Source organism: Zonotrichia albicollis, chromosome Z (assembly GCF_047830755.1).
Source record: "Zonotrichia albicollis isolate bZonAlb1 chromosome Z, bZonAlb1.hap1, whole genome shotgun sequence".
Lineage (NCBI taxonomy): Eukaryota > Metazoa > Chordata > Aves > Passeriformes > Passerellidae > Zonotrichia > Zonotrichia albicollis.
In genome coordinates, this window is record NC_133860.1 from 14,563,673 (window position 1) to 14,580,738 (window position 17,066).

At 44.1% G+C, this 17,066-nt stretch overlaps 1 protein-coding gene across 4 annotated transcripts in view; it reads right to left on the reverse strand.

Moving 5' to 3' along the window:
* FAM219A (family with sequence similarity 219 member A) overlaps positions 1-17,066 on the reverse strand; it is a 92,270-nt gene that overhangs the window by 40,592 nt on the left and 34,612 nt on the right. For 2 of the 4 annotated variants that reach the window (XM_026796252.2, XM_026796251.2), the window contains exon 1: positions 11,011-11,131. The exons of the other annotated variants lie outside the window; for them this stretch is intronic. In XM_026796252.2, the coding sequence (XP_026652053.2) occupies positions 11,011-11,118 (108 nt within the window). In that variant the 5' untranslated portion in view covers positions 11,119-11,131. Of the gene's footprint in view, positions 1-11,010; positions 11,132-17,066 lie in introns of those variants that run through there. 4 annotated transcript variants of the gene reach the window in all.

Genomic DNA, 17,066 nt, shown 5'->3' on the forward strand with positions numbered 1-17,066 from the left:
TCTGCTTCTTGACCTCATTCCTACACCTGTGCTGTGTTGTGCTAATCTCCAGGAGCCAGGATAAGGATGTTTGTCCCAGAAAAACACTGCTCTACCTCCCTGTGGCCCCTTCTCCAGCCCTATTCTATTCAGTGTTCTATTACTAACAATCCTTAGCTGTTACTAGCAACAATCCTTGGTTGGCTCCAAAGCCATCCGGCTATCAGTGTTTGAGACATTCACATGAGCTCCCTTATCTTTCAGCTTCTACACATGGGAACATCTAGATAACACAAAGGACACGTCTGTCTGTCAGGCATGCTATAATCTCTCCAAGAGGGATGCCCAAATGGTGCTAAGTGGCACCATTTGAGTCCAGGCTTCCTGGATGAGTATCTTTTCTCTGCCAATCTGGAAAAAGGCAGGACACAGCCATTTCTAAGGAGCATGACTCCAAGACCTGCATGCTTCCTAGGTGCTACTGGACACAATAAGGAAGTCCTGTGAGCCCCAGTCTGCTGGCTGCAGGAAGGCACAGGAGTAGACATATTTACTACGGGAACTGACACAGTGTGATGACACTGTCTCCTGTGCTGGTCCAGTCCAGCAGAGAGTACACTAGCTCAAAGCCAGAAGTGCACATGGCAGAGAAGGGGTTTGGCCATTTCTAGACTAGCCCAGGTTCACATTGTTAAAATCATGCTAAAACTCTAAATCCAAACCAGCCCTTCCCTTTCGTGGCAAACTGATGTGCTCACAGTAACTTTACCTTTGCAGGCAACCTGACATGAGACATCCATTTGCATCAACAGAGGGAGGGGAGGAATGTTCTGAGGTGCCTTTGAAGATTTGAACTCTGAGCCTGGACCAGTGAACTCAGCTGGAGAAATCTCAAAAGTGGGCTTTAGACCAAACACACAGAAAAGGCTTCCTAGGCCTCCTTCCTAGGCCTAGATGATTTTCAAAGAGTGATTATTCCCATTCTGTCTAAGACACTCATCTTAAAAGGACACAAATCTGTCCTCAGAGAAGTGTTTCCCTCTCCCCACAGTCTAGAGAGAAGGTCTGACAGCTGGTAGAGCTTCTGACACTGGAGGTGGAAATGATGCAGAACATGGTAGCAGAGTCAGCCCTAAGAATTCTTCCCAAAGGTTTGGCATGACAGTTTTCAGCCCCAGCAGCACATTACAGCTGCACAAGAGATCCACAGCTTGAGCAGAGGGATCACAAACACTGTGGGTGACGACTACTGCATGCATGGGCCAGGCCCACTCCCCCCAGAGAGTAAAATGGATTTGAGAGGAAACCCAGCTGGGCCAGGGACAGTGTCCCCAGCTCCAGCAGCTATCTATCTCTGGCCCAGGAGTGGCAAGACACTATCATATTTCCCATCCATCACTTCACAGACATTCTGCAGCAACTCACAGGACTCCATAGTAACAATGCCCACTGTGAAAACAGCAGCATTCCCACGCCAGCTCGGCTGGAGCTGTCTCTGCACAAACACACTCAGCCTCTGTGCATACTGAATGGATGCAGTTCTCTCTCTACAGCTCAACTGTCCAGAGAAACGTTTACTTGACTGATTAGCCTTTTGCTAGTGAATGCCTAAGAGCACACTGAGATTCAACACAGGCTTTTGCTATTGGAATTCACTTGGCAATTTTTTTCTTTTTCACAAGCCTCCCTACAGCAATACACACAGCTCTGCCCACAACATCAAAATCTCAGTTATATGGTGTGACTGGTCCCAGGACAGATGATGTTATTTCTTTTTGCTCACTGAGGACAATGCAATGCTCCCAAACTAAAGGCAAATGCTGAGAAGTGCCTGCAGGGACTGTAGATGGCTAAAGATATTTAATATATTTAAGGGATTTTTTTTTGTTGTTCTTGAGACTTCTGTATGTCTTCATTCCTAAGGAAAATATATATTCAATCAGGGCACTGCATGAACATTTGGCTGAGGCCAGAGTTTAATCAAAGTTTTCTCCCCACATGCTCACAGCTTAATTGGCCATGCACAATCACAGCATTTGAACGGTGGGGAGTTTTCTTACTAGATTGTTTGTTTCTATAGGCTCGACACAAAGGATCTTGAAAACTGCCCTCCTGCTAGGAGCAGCCATGTCCCACAGTGCGTGCACCATGTGCCATTTCTGAACATCAGAAATTAGTTCCAGTGAACCTTTGTGGAGTAGGAGTGCTGTGAATCATCAGTATGCAGGAGCACAGACAGAAGGTGAAAACACTTTAAACTGAAATCTGGGGTTTAAGGAAGATGGCATGCTTAGCAGGCTTTTTAATTTTTTCTGTTTTAAATCACTTTCCATTTTGCAGTACTTAAGAAAGCATCAGCTCAATAGCCTTTTACTCTTATTACCTACCCCTCCCAATAACCCACACCAACTGTGGGGTAGGGAACAGCCCCAACTGATGGAGTTGGGTGCTTGGTACAAGCTCACCCTGGTAGCACCTGGGAAAACAGAGCTTTCTATGCCTTCTTTCACAGTCAACACTTCTGACCCCTTAACAAGGCCCCACTTTGCACTCTGCAAATCCTCAGGGACCCCAGTGCATGTGGAAGGGAATGGCACACACAATTTCTTTGGTCTTCAGCTGCACCTCGAAAACATATGTGTAACTTGAGAAGTCTTTATCTGCCCCTCCTTCTCAAAATCAGTCATATTTACACCACTTATGAAAATGTTCTCCACTCTACGGGAAATTCATCACCAACACAGCTCTGCTGCTTTTTTTGGATAAAAGCAGAGGGTAGAACGGCCCTCATCCTCTAATCTCAGGGAAAGACCCAGTGTACAGGGTTTGACCATCACTTCTCTGCATAGTACACAGGCTGCTATCTGACCACCATCAGTTGTATCAGTATGAGTCAACTGATCAAGAATATCATCCAGCTAGCTTCTCTCTCTGCAATACCAAATCAATGATGTACTTGCTGTCTTCTGTCCTACTTAAAAGATGCTGGAAGTCTCAATACCAGCACATGTGTCACAGCTTACAGTGAGGGCTTGCAGCTCAGCAGACATCTGCTTTCTGGAGCTACCCATGTGGGTTGCATACTGCACACAAATGCTAACAAGAAAGGACAAGTCCAAATGTTTTGTTTCTTTCCTACATCAAACATTGAGTCTGAAAAATGGATGGATGTTCTGTGCATGGGGGACTGACTTAGTGAGCAGAAAAACAAGTGAGAAACCACACACCCTGAATACAGGCATTACATTTGGGTCAACGAGAAGTTTCTGTAATTCCAGTGTTGTCATTCAGACTCTTGGGCTAGAACATTGTGCTGCTAATAAATATTTATACCTTCAGTCTGTGCCCTGGGGAACAGAAAGTGCTGTACTGTTGGCAGATTCCCTCTGCCTCAAGCTCTACCATGCCAGGTATTCCTGAGAAATCTGGCTATAGAACGCTTCTGGGAAGGGGACTCTGATGTGCACAGGTAGGTATGTAAAATATCACACTGTGTTGGACAGCAGACCTCTGTAGCCTCTACATATCACTACGATAGAGACATAAAGTATCTATGAACATAAAGTGCCAAAAAATCCCACCAGGAACAAAAAGATTGAAAACCAAGATGTGCAGAGTTTGATGTCTATGCAACAAACACTATAAAGGAAAGGCTCAAATTTACAGGGGATCAGATTTATATAGGGGATGAATCAAACCAAATGTATAGACAAACAGTGGTCAGTAATAATGGCATGTTTGGCAAGAGAAAGGAAAGAGTCACAGGGCAATGTGCAGCAGGAATGCAACCAGAAAACCTCACAAAAAAACTCTCATGATTTCTTCCTCAGGCCTCAGCTTAACTGATTTCTTCAGTGGGCCTCAGCTCACTTAATGTGTTTCAGTTTTGGAGCCCATTTTTTCAAGGGGATGTAATCCCCCTACCAGTCCTATGGATAAAAGCTAGAAGGTATAATCACCCCAGAACACCAGAAGAATAGGATTGCTCAGAGAAGAAAGGGGAAGACTAAGCGGGATTGCAAGGAAGTATCATAAAAATACTTAAAAAAATTGTAAAATTTTTAAAAATTAAAAAAATACATACATAAAAATTTCCTTAGCAGAGTTAAGGCTAAGGAAATGTACATTTGCTAGATGAAGTTGTGGCATGTTGCTGCAAACCCAGGTTAGAAACTGATGTCACGCAGAAATTTAACAGAGCTGATCTGGTTTTCAGGCTGACTGATCCTGATCTGGTGCAAACTGTGAAGATCCCTGGTCTTTTTAGGGCCCTTTCCCCATCTGTCTTAACAGAAGGACTTCCTTCTACGCCAGACTTGGAACACCAGTTAACCCTGGAAAAGCCATTCTCCAAGTTCCCCTACCCACTGCCAAGGACCACGGCTGACCTCCACCTTCTCTCTGGGAGAGCTGAAGAAGACAATCTTTTCCCTAAGCCTCACATTTTGAAGGAACTCCTGAATCACATGGGGTCCAGAGCAGAAGGCTCCTGGGAAGACACAACTGTCACTCTCCCTCAGCATGAGCACTCCACCAAATCCAGAGCAGTAACTGTTCATCTCAGCATCCCCACCCTCCCTGTACCAAAGCCAAAATAAATGACATTTTGGCAACACAGTGACTGATGTACTGAAAAACATTCTGATAGCTACTGACTCCATTTCAACAAAGCAATAAACAACAACTGTTTATTGACTTTCTACTAGCTCTGCCAATGCACCACTTCCAACATTGCTGTTTTTCTTTTCTGAGCATCTACTGAACAGATCTTGTTTAACAAATTAGGCCTGCAATATCCACTACAAGATCCAGATTTTGAACCTGATTAGTTTATAATTGTAAGACAAATTGGTGTTTGAAACTATTTTATATCAGGAACTGAGAAGCCAGTAGTATTAATATTGCTGCAAGATTAAAACCTTTAGTCTTATTAATTACACCGAACCAGCATGTCACTGAAATGACTTTTTGCTGTGTGCACCTGCAGTTGGGGTAGCTCAGCTCACTGACAGGTAGCCAGCAGTTCAGACCATGGCTGTGTTTCAAATGGGGGCAGAAGAGAAGTGCCAGACTCCCTCCAGGTGCTGCAGTGCCGGTGCTGAAATGCTGCCCTGGAACCCTGGCCACAAAGGGTCTGCCTGACTGCCACATCCAGGCTGAACAAAATGCAGCAAACAGAAAGGCATAAGCTGTGGAAAGGGAACAAGATGTTTCAGTGATCTATTTTCCTAATCAAAAATGACATTTGCAGCACAGGGAAGAAACTTTTTTTTTTAGATGATGGTGTATGACTAATCCTGGGAGTCTACAGTAGCAGAGGAAGCACCAATGCAATAACTAGACCAAATACTTTGGGAAAGCATTTGAGGGACAAACAAGAAAAATGGGAGTAATTACATGATTTCTGTTAGATTTCCCACTGAGAAACCAGCAGCACAAGCAGCCCCCAGCCTTTTCCTTTCAATCATGATAGAGTATATTTAACACCGTATTTCCCTCCAGGCTCTTTCACACACATAAGCCATCTCTATTATCACATGCATTTATAAGTTTGGTATCTTGTGCTAGCTTTACATGACTTAAATTGGATCATTAACATTGCAAATTAGAGAAATGCCACACTGCACTCCACACTGCCTGCAGCACTTACCAAGTGGCATGCAATAGCTATTTAAAACCAGCGATTAATTGAGGTATGTTTTCAGGATGATTCAGTATTAAAATAATTCCTTCCTTGTAAAGGATATATACGTGAAGATATTACACCTTTCCTTTTGTGCCTCTGATTATACAGCCACAGCTCTGAGGTGCAACATGACTATTCAAGGCATAAAAGCATCACAGATTCCTTGGTAGCTATTGTAAGAGTCAGTTTAGCAACTGGCATCTGGCCAAACCAGGATCATAAAAAGCCCCATACAACTTTACAACTGCTCTTTAAACCTCAACTCTTGAGGGGAGATACCCTTAAAATGATTAAAAAATTGAGTCATATGTCAGAGCCAAGGTCACAGTGTGTTTGGAGAACAGAGGCAGGAGCAGGAGCCCAGGTCCTTGGCTGTATGTTGCAGCTGAATGCTATGGAAAACTGCACAGCCCCAGTGCAGTCTGCAAGGGACCATGGCAGCTTCTTGTAGTGACTGAATTTGTGCCCATCGGCTATTGTCAAGAGCTTATTTCAGGTCTGTGTCCCATCTTTTCTTCTTCAAGCCTTTAACAGAGCCTCACCAAGAGGAACAGCCTGTTTTTCATTTCCACCTCAAATGAAAATTTTCAGAGACTCCCCTGCATAGTGAAGGGAAATTGTGCTTCCTTCCCATGGACAACCCTAACACCTAGAGGAATGGGCTGAGCAAGTGCAGGACAAGTGGAGCCTACTACTGAAAGGCCATTATCGTCAGCATATACAGACTGGTTTATGGATCCTCTCCATGCACAGGTAGGCTGCCCCAGCTGTACATGAAACACAAAATCAAAGTTTGGCTGAATGAAACACTAGAAATTTGGGTTGGTTCTAGCAGATACTGCAGAAGTGACATATTCTGACAAAAAAAAGACCTGGTGCAATACAAATGACACCAGGAGAGCCCTGTTGCAGTGACGTTAGTTCCCACCAATGTCCTGGAGACCGGATAATTGCTGCCACAGGCCATTGATTGGATCCAGCATGGCAAACACGGTGTTATTAAGGTTTTACAGTCTCTGGCTGTAAGAACAATAGCCGGAAAGGATGGGATGGCTCCACATCCACCCCTTTCAACAGACCAAGGGCTCTAATCAGTGGTTCAATGTCACAGCTATTAAAAGCATAAATCTGGGGTTACCTGCTATTTTCCAGTTGGTTTGGGATTTGTTTTTGTAAGACAGCTGATTTCTACATGTTCAACTTCTGTACAGGTGTGAAGAACGAGGTCTTTCTTTTCGCTTCTGGAATATACCTGGCACCTTTAATCTAATCCCTCAGATCCCTTTCTGAGCTGTTTGATTGCTTCTTCTGTTCACTCCTTCTCTGAGAATAATTTTTCATTCTGCCTGTCTCCTGCACCTAGTAAATGTTTCGTCTTCCAGAGAGCAAGGGTGTCTGGTTCTGTAGGCTCTCTGACTGTGGTCTCAACCCAGGAAAGGAGATAGGGTGCAACAGGATACAAACAAAGCCCTGAAGAAGCACTGCGGGGCTCCACCACTCTGGAATGGAGGCTCTCCAGGGAAGTAATTACGGCACCAAGCCTGTGAGAGTTCAAGAAGGATGTGGACAATGCTCCCAGGCACATGGTGCAGTTTCTGGGGTTGTCTTGAGCAAATCCAGGAGTTGGACTCTATGGCCCCTGTGGGTCCCTACCAACTCAGAATGTTCTATGATTCAAGAGATATATCAGAAACCATAATGGAAGCCCACTGGCATCTAAAGCTCTGTAACAAATATAAAAATCACACACTCTTCCAACATAGCCCTAAAGATGTGCAGCTACCCAGGGCTCCTGCACCAAGTGTATCTGCCACACTGAAGACAGGTGGAGGTGTCAGTGGTGGACAGCAGCTTAGCCTGGACAGAGCAGAGACTCTGACACAGCACAGCCCATGCTGTTGCTGGGCTCAGAGCTTTCCCAGGACAAAGTCCTAACTGTTCATTTGTCCATACTGCAAAGGTGGATCCCAGCAATAAAAAATTGCTAGCTTCTCTTCGGTAGTAGAGAAAACAAAGCCACTAAGCTCAGAGTTCAGCAGCCCTTTTCTCTTTAGCACCACACTTTCAACTTGTCTCCAGAGACAGAAAGCTCAACCATCAGATTTCCATATTTATAAGGAGAGAGTTTCTGTTTAGCCAAGCTTGCGACAGAAATAACCCTGCAAACAGCAACAGCAGCAAGGCAAACACATCTGAGGGGCAAGGATGTGAAAGCCAGGGGATATCTCACAGTGCTCCTACCTTGGCATGGCTTTCCAGCCCTGCCTGAGAAATTCTGAGGGCACAAATCATTTTGGCTTCTAAAATAAGAGCTTGCCTCGCCCCCGCCCCACACTCCTGTATCTCCGTGACTAATTAGCATCCGGAGGGATACAGATTCTCTTCTGATAAAGCAATGTTTTGCTCCCTTCTCCCCTGACACATTTGTATTAGAAATATCCTCATTATGTGGCTAATCAGGGAAGCTGAGACAAAGGCACAGAAGCTGACTTAAAGGGAAATCACTGATTTTTATAAAAGCAGCTTATAAATTATTCTGTCACAAAAGGGCAGGGATATTTCCTCCCCTTTCAGTGCTGAAAAAAATGCAAAATTGAGGTTCCTGAAGAAAAAAAATCCATTTTTATTACCAGAAGTGGCTTTTTATCATTCCCACTATTTCTGAGCTTGCTCCCAATTTCCTTGGTTACTGCAGGGTTGCAGTCAGTGCACTGCAAAGGTCCTGGAGAGCCTGCCAGCCCTGTGCTGCACACAGGGGCTGGGCTCAGCAAGGTATCTGACAGCTGCAGCGCTGCCTGACACTGTGGACAGCAAGTGACAAGGCTGGTTAGCAGTTTACCACGCTGAGTTTAAAAGTCAGCAGCACATGAAAAGTCAGCCACATCACCAGCCATCCCTTGAGATGGTCTGAAGATATTTTAGCTACATCTTTCATGTAGCACAGCAGGCTGAGTGAAAACCAGAGCGTATTGAGGTAATCTGCACTTGGCAGAAGGTCTCTGAAATAAAGGCAAGCAGACACCATTTGGCAATAGCAGAAGAGCTTTTTAAAGGAATTTGTTTCCCTTCCATGCTCCCCGGAATGGAGCTGGTGTCCATCCAGCTCCAGCCTGTCTCCTTCACCTCCCGTTGACAGCACCAGAAAGAGATACCGGGCCAGACAGCTTCCGCCTCGCCTCCTTCAAGGCAGCCCCTTTATCGGCTGAAATCACGCCATCTGTGCCCGGCACCCTCTGAGGAGCCGCAGCAGATTGTGGAGCATGGGAGGATGCACTGCGTGATGTGGGAACAGGAGGTCGAGGGAGCTCATTGCATGCACAAAAATCCCAACCAGATCCCTGTTTGAGCTGGGAATGGAGATGAAATGCTCCCTGGGACAGGCTCAGGCACGTGCACAGACTCCTGGTCTTTATTCAGGTCCCTCTGGGCTGCTGCTTCTTCTGCTGCTGCTATGTGGACCAGCCCCAAGGTCCTGCGCTGGCCCTCCCAAAGGCTTTGCTGGAAGGCAGACTGCTGTGAGCAGTGGCAGGGGTTTGTCTGCTTTGCTTTTTAAGTGTGACTGCCCAAATCTTTGGATTTTGAGAGGGTTTTTTTCAGACGCCAAATGTCTACTCTTCAGGTGAAATTCTGCACTTCGGACATTTCTCTTAGCCTAATTTGAAATATGTTCCATATTTGTATAAAATTTTTTAAAAATCCCAACTTTTTTCTTTTTCTTTTGTTGAGGTGGGGTGCTGGGAACACATTTGGTCACCTGAGCCCTCCCCTCCAAGTGATATTCCTCTCTGCAGGTACAGCCCAAGGCTGAGGCTGATGAGGGCAGAGGGACTGGCAGGCAGTGAGCAGGGAGGAAAAGGAGGATCTGGCACTAGGACTAGAGATGTCTGGAGAAGGTAGTAGAAGAAAGAGACTGGATGGATAGCCAGACAGCTAGGAGGGGAAAGAAGAATAGTTATGTTCCCAGAAGAACAGGTCCAAGAAGATAAGGAAGAGACACAACAGGGACAGCAAAAGGTACCCATGGTTAAAAGCACTGGAGGACACAGCTGCCAGACATCACTGATATGATGTACCCTCCCAGGCAGTGCTCTGCCAAGGCTCACAGACCTGAAGCACAACATCTGACCATTGCTGTTACTTCTCTAGGAGATCCTGGGCTAGGTTTGAGTGAAGCTCCAGAAACCTTCTGGCAATGAACAGATTTAGGAACCTGACTGTGACCTGAATACAGCTCACGCTGGTGGCATGTAGCAATGCATTCAGACAGAGCCCAGAGACATGCTGGTGATGCTGTGACAGGCCACGTTGGGGTTTTCTCATAGTACATTTTTCTGTTCTAAAACTGCAGGGAACTGACATTTGAAGCAAATAGGAGGGATACTTTTCCAAGCTCTCAAATACAGCTACTGCAGCCTAATTTGAGCCCCTGCAGCCCATGTGCTACAGCACAGCCTGTAATGTCATATCCATGTAAACCCTTTCCCTTGGTAGTGCAGCATGGACCTGTGCTGGAGATGAAACAGGGTTACACAACAAAAGAACAGAAGCCCAAGTCTGTGGTTTCTTGCAGAAGCTGCAAGTGATGTAAGGAAAAGGGGAGAGATGATTTTGTGATTATACATTGTGGAGCTGTCCTAGAGAACTGGGACTTGTATGCTCTTACAAGTAATGTGCCAGGTCTCTAAAACCAGATTTCCCAGAAAGAGTCACTAATAAGGTCTCCCTACTTTGCTGGAACACTGGATCAGAGCCCTGCAGTGTGATATGATGGGTGCTTACAAATGCTACCAAAATTGAGTGGGAGTTGTACTTGCTGCAGGTGAAAATATATGAATCAGAAGTGGGGGAGCGGGAAAGACTCAGGCAATAGGTATCCTACACTGAAAACCCCAAATGAATTTCTGGCCTTACTCTGTCTGTCTCAAGCCCTTACCTGTGCAGTCACAAGATCATGAGACAGGGATGGTATTTTGAAAAATCCAGGGGCATTTGGTAATTTCTGGCATTTCTAATACAACCCTTCACCTAGCAGTAGGGTTGCAGAGACAAACAAGGAGTCTGTGAAGTGCTCAGATGTATTATGTCGTGCTAAATGCCACAGAACAGTCCATAAAATGTCTTTCTAGGCCATTAGGGGAGTTTTGCTCCTCTGCCTTTTCTTCACCTTGTGTTCCTGTGGCTCTGACATGCCATTCTGTACCTGAACTGTTTTTCCAGAATTAGCTTGTTAACGTCTTCATGCTCTTCGCTCAGTTAATTTTCTCACGAACTTACTCTTTTCCTATTATCATTCAAACTGCTGCAATTCAGGGAGAGAGACAGTGTTTCAATTATGTCACACATACCTGGTCAGTGTAAAGAGTCATCTCTCTACCAATCTGTCCTTTCCTCTGTCTCGAAAGCCTATATGCAAGCTTCCCTGCTGGCATCACCCTGCTGCCTGGTGCAGCCATCCTCCACCAAAACCTGGGAGAGTGGAAAACCTCAGTGAAGTAAGAGCTATTGAAGTAAGGAACTATTGTAAGAAATGAGAACAGCAGCCCCAACCCTTACCTTGATCTTACCATAGACTTGCCCTCATCCTAAAAAAGGGTGCATGCCCTGGGATGACCTGGCACCTGGGGAAGTTCCCTTTCCAGACTCAATATTTAGAGGCCTGCCAGAGGTGATGAAAAAAGAATGCCCATTCATTCTCACACTGTTTATTTCTACTTCATTATAGATCCATGCATCCAGTAAGGTGAGTCTTGTACCAGTGGATCCACAAGCTGTAGGGATGGATTTTCAACTCAGCCTCTCGTCCCTCACCCCACTGACTCAGGTTTGGGATCAGTGTCATTTAAACTCACTAAGCCCTTAACACTTTGTGTTTTGAAGCAGGAGTTCAAGTATCTATTAACCTTTTACCTTTTTTTCCCACCTCTTTGATTGATTTCTTCTTCACTGCTTCAAGAAGAAACAATCTCAGTATTTTCACCATTTCTTTCTTTCTTGTTAGAGATACTCAAACTCTTCATGATGCTAAAATAGTGTTTTTGGGATGGCTGAACAGAAACACACACCATGTTCCAGGCAACATAGTACTGATTCAGGATGACTTTACAGTTTTTTGCCTGCATTTTAATCTCCCTGAACTTTTGTTTGCCTTTATGTTCCTATCACCACACTGCACAGCTGGCTTCATTCCTGTTCCCTGTAGTGATGCTGAGTTTTTTTTTTCCCCGTGTGTCAGCTTTTCTGCCTTCCTTTTAATCTTCCATACTGTCTTTGCAGGAGAAGTCTGAATCATTTTCCCCTCTTTGTATTTGGGAAAACCGAGATCCAGAGAAGTGAAGCTGCTAAAGATAAGAGAAGGAGAATTGAGTCCTTCTCCAGAGTTCTGTCCCCTGCAAGAAAAGCATCTTCATATAGGCAGTTCTATGGACACATTAGAGAGGATGCACCAGAAAGCAGTGAGGACCAATATTACACCCCAAAGTACACTGCAGGAGAAAAAAAAATTGCAGTTCCAGCACTATATTACAGTCCTGAAGCATTTTAAATGAAGAAGAAAATTACATAAATCACCAGTCTCACATGCCAGACTGTTCATCAGAATTTTTAAATATTGGTGTCAGTATACAGGCTTGCATGTTGATCCCATTATCTCCCTTTTCCAGCAAATAGCTTTTCCAGATTAGCTTGTGAATGCCTTCATGCTCTTTACTCAGTAATTTTCTCAGGAACTTACCCTCTCCTATTATCATCCAAACCAGTGTAACTCACAGAGAGAGCTGATGTTCCAATTATGTCACATGTCCCTGATCAATGTGAAGAGCCACCTCACTACCAATTGCCACTTCTGACAATTTCTTCTCCTGATGAGTCTCACTCATACAAGGAGCTTGGAACTAAAAAGGGGAAGAGCAACAAGTAATCCTAAAAAGCAAGTTAAAAATGTGCATCTTTCCTCTTAAGGTACCCTCTCAGTTTTAAGTTTTGAGCTGTGCACAGCATGTATAGTGTCCTATCTATATGTTCCCCCAGGATATACAGAAAAACAGAGACTAGAGAAAGAAACAATGAAACATAAGAATGGCAACTTCTGGGGCTTCAATTCGGTTTCTAAGCTGCCAATAGAATTAATACAAGTGAAAGCATTAGGAAGACCTTTCATTATCAATGAAGCCTTTTAGCTTAACAAAGACAGCTTAGACAACACATTCAGATACAAGAAAGATGGTTCACATAAAATTTCTGTAAGAAAGGTCCCCTGAGCCTGGTTCTATCTGTGTGTCTTCACAGTTTTCAATTAACACTGCAGGTAGGCACAGAAACACTTTCAGCTCATTATCCTCTTTTCAAATAGTGGTGGACATAAGATATTTAGCTGAAAAAGCCCTTTGTAGATCTTTTAAATTCCATTATCATTAGGAAGACAGGCATCCAAAAGAGATATTGTTTTCCTTACTAATAGTTTTATCTTCTGCAGGTTAGAAGGAGCTTTGTGCATTAATTTAAGGTTGCAATATCTGTGCGGCTGGAAAAATCTATCTGAAATGTAAATCTTCAGAGCAATGATGGATTGAAGCTGAACTCAGGCACTTGACTTATGGTGGCATAAATAGGAACATTACTGGATCAAATATTCATCATCCTCTCAATGAAATAAAAAATGGTAAATAAATAGAAGTATCTCTGGGTGATCATTCTCATTATCTGACTATACAACACAACCAGAGAATCACTAAAGAAAGTTTGTCATTAGCTGTTAATTGAAGGCACTTTTAGAAAGTGCTGCTTAAGACTTGAAAGATTGACTGTCTTTCCAACCACTACCTAATGTGTATGTTAGAATTGTATTATAAAGCAGTCTCATTAGGACCCTGCCTCCAGCGCCACAGCTCAGAGAGAGCTTCTGATGCTTTAGATGAAATTCATATTTGAAATAGCTCATCTACATACAGCCTAACCCCTGGGCACATCTTCAGCATACTTAACTGCAACAGATCTATCTAAGCTGATGCGCATGTTGTAGAAACACAATATATCTAAGTGCATTGTAATGACACTCAAAAGAGGCAGCAGAGTCCTGGCCCACGGTGATGTACAGTCACACGATGGGCCAACAACCCACATCATAATGATCAGCCTATAAAAGCTGAGAGCAGTTACCTGAGGGCATGATTTTAGGTGTGCTTCCTCTTTACTGCTCTTCCACATACCTTCTTTTGCTCTTACCATCCTTCTCTCCTTATTTCCAGACCTTTTGTTTTCACACTCTAATGGGAGCCTGTTAGTGTTGAAGAGGATCTCCTGTCAAGATAATAATTCCTAGACACACCATACTTCCCATGAAGCAGCCAGCTTCTACCTCTAACATGTTCTAACCTGATAAAACGTGAGGGCTTTCAATTTACTTCAAAATGGATACACTTCCACTTAAACCTTTCTTTGCCTCTACAATTGTTGAAGTAAAAATCCATCTTGTATCTACTTTACCTCCAAAGCAATGTTTTCAATCTAAGTTATAGGGCCATCTATAGTAACTCAACATTGGGCATCATCACAAGAATTGGTGCAAACTGCCTACAGAACCACTGCTTTTAACTGAGTGGTGTGATGTAGGGTGATCCTGAGACAGCACACAGGGAGCCTGAGCCCAACAGAACAGAAAATGAAACAGGGTCATGGCCAGGAAACACCAAAAACAACTCAACTGGCTCAGCTATACCAGAGAGATCAACAGTTTAATTGTAATATGTGTTCCATAAAAAAAAGGCATTTAGCTATAAGAAAGCATCCAAAGGAGGGCCATGAGGATGGTGAAAGTCTGGAGGGGAAAGCCTTATGAACACTTGGTCTGTTCAGCCTGGAGGAGAGTGAAGGGGAAGAGCTCATCAGTCTACAACTTCCTCATGAGAGGAAGCAGAAGGCAGACACTGATCTCTTCTCTGTTGCGCTCAGGGACAAGTCAGGAGGGAATGGCCTGAAGCTGTGTCATGGGAGGTTTAGGTTGGATATCAGGAAAAAATTTTCACCCAGAGGGTGGCTAAGCACTGGAAAAGGCTCCCCAGGGAAGTGGTCATGGCCCCAAGCCTGAGTTCAAGAAGTGTTTGGACAATGTTCTAAGGCACATGGTGTGACTTTTGGGATGTCCTGTGAACGGCAGGAGTTGGATTCGATGCTGTCTCTGGTTCTCCTCCAACTCAGCTTATTCTGTGATTCAGTTTGTACAGCCACTAGAATAAACATCAGATGAGAAGAATGACACTGAGATTGTGTTATGTTTAATCACAGGATAGTGGTGTGCATCTACCCTTTCTCTGTTTTTTATGCTTCCACTTCTGCAGTAGTTGCAAAAAACTGGAAGCAGAGCAATAGGCAGCACTGAGCAGACACCTGTGCTTACACAGAGACATAATTCACTTACATTTCCCACTTCACTAATTTTAGACTTGCACTACTCCTACAGTATGTAAAATCCCAGCAGAATTTATTTGACCAGGAATTAGTATTAAATAGCACAAGCAGTACAGTTTAGAGCCATTTGCCTCAACTTCTCCAAGGGCTTTTCAGACACTACTCCCCCAACATTATTTAACGGGGCAGGATTCAGGGAATTTGTGACTGACAGCTTTTGAAGCTTCCAAAACCACTTGTATGGCTGAACTCTAGTTTGAGCTGCTAGTTCTCAGGTCCAGCTTTTACATAAGGTAAATTACAAAGCTGTGCCCATGCCTACAGTAACCCTGAGCTGCTGACAGTGACCCCTGCACAAAGAAACAATGTGCGGCATCTTAATTACACACTACTTAATGCCAAACATCTTCACTTACAACCATGCCCAGCACCTTGTACCCAACACTCACATAAACATTTTGGTTATCATTCTGTATTACCATTGCACAGGTATCCAGTTGCATTAGCACACCATGTTTTAACTCCAGACACAAGAAGTACACCAAGTAGAACAGGACCTTGTATTGTGGTTTGTGCAGAGCCAAGATGTACCTCACAAAAGCACGGCTGTGTGGAGGGCACAGATGCTGAAGTTGCATCCTTCCTTCATTTCAGTTTAACTCCTCACTGTCTCTACTCCCTGATATATCCAGCAACTGCTGCACAGCTTTTCCTGAGCTGTACATTTCTTCTGAAATTAATATAATTTCCCAAAGGCTTCCAGAACTAACTTAGGTCTTACACCAGCAATACAATTTTCAGGAGGCAGTCATCACAGTGAAGGTGTCTTAAGAGAGAAGAATGCAGCCCACTAACAACCAGTAATCAGGGCTTCTTACTGAGCCCCTGTCAGGAGGAACTCCTGCTCCTTCTGTCAGTGTGACCCCTTGAGACTCCAATCTGCAGGTGATGGACAAAAAGAAGAGTTTGGAAAAGAATTTTTCAGTCACATCCCGACAGAGAGTATGAACTAATAGAGGGAGGTGAACATAGTCTACAACAGTGACTTTAGTCAAGACCTCAGCTATTCAGGCGAGACTACTGCCGCTAATACAAAGCATTCCCCCTTCCACCACAATCAACTGCCAGGCTGACAAGTCTGACATTCACCCACAAATTGTGACATTTGCTTGCATAATGTTTTTTGCATTTCTTCCATCAACAGCACGGTTCAGCTGGCATGCTACTTTTTTCTTGAAATAGGAGGGATATGGCTTTTCTGGAAGCATAGGCTGCTTTACCATCTGATTACCTCCTCAAAGCCACGGTGCTCACCAGCCCACAGAGTCTGAGCAGCAGCTGGAAAGAATAAAGTTGGGATCACATCACTCCTTGCATACACAAGCATCTCAATGCTTACTGCTGCGACCACAACTGCATTGACTGGCCCCAAAATTCAGGGCCCAGCTTTGTGAAGCCACTGAAACTGGGCTGTGCTGATTCACAGATGCTGCTGGGCACAGCAAAGGGAGGGAGCTGGAGCATCTCATGTCATATTCAAGATGACTGTCACAAAAACATCACTGGTGAAAAAAATAGACTTTGTAAGCATACGACTCCTACATCTGTTTAAGTGTGTGAGGTGAGTAAGAGGCTACATGGCTCTGCCATGTGCAGACTCATCCCTGCTTCAGAAGCAGGAGTTTCAATGTTATCTGAGCAAGCTTTGTATTTTATATGCAAACAATTACATGGTCCAAACATCTGCTCTTCTTTCTGATAAACCTTCCTCACTTGGGGAAATGGTGGGAAGAAAATTTCAAGGTCTAGACCAAGTATCTTTCACTCAAATGCACTCAGTAGGTCCCTTGTACAATTGTTTCTAACTGGAGGAACTTCCTATTTCCATTCAGATCTTTTTAGCTGAGAGTGTTGCACCAGCACTGAAAATTAAGAAATGCAAGTCATTACTACTGTTCTCCTTGTTTTCCGATGAAAAAATTTTAAGAGAGGAGGGGCA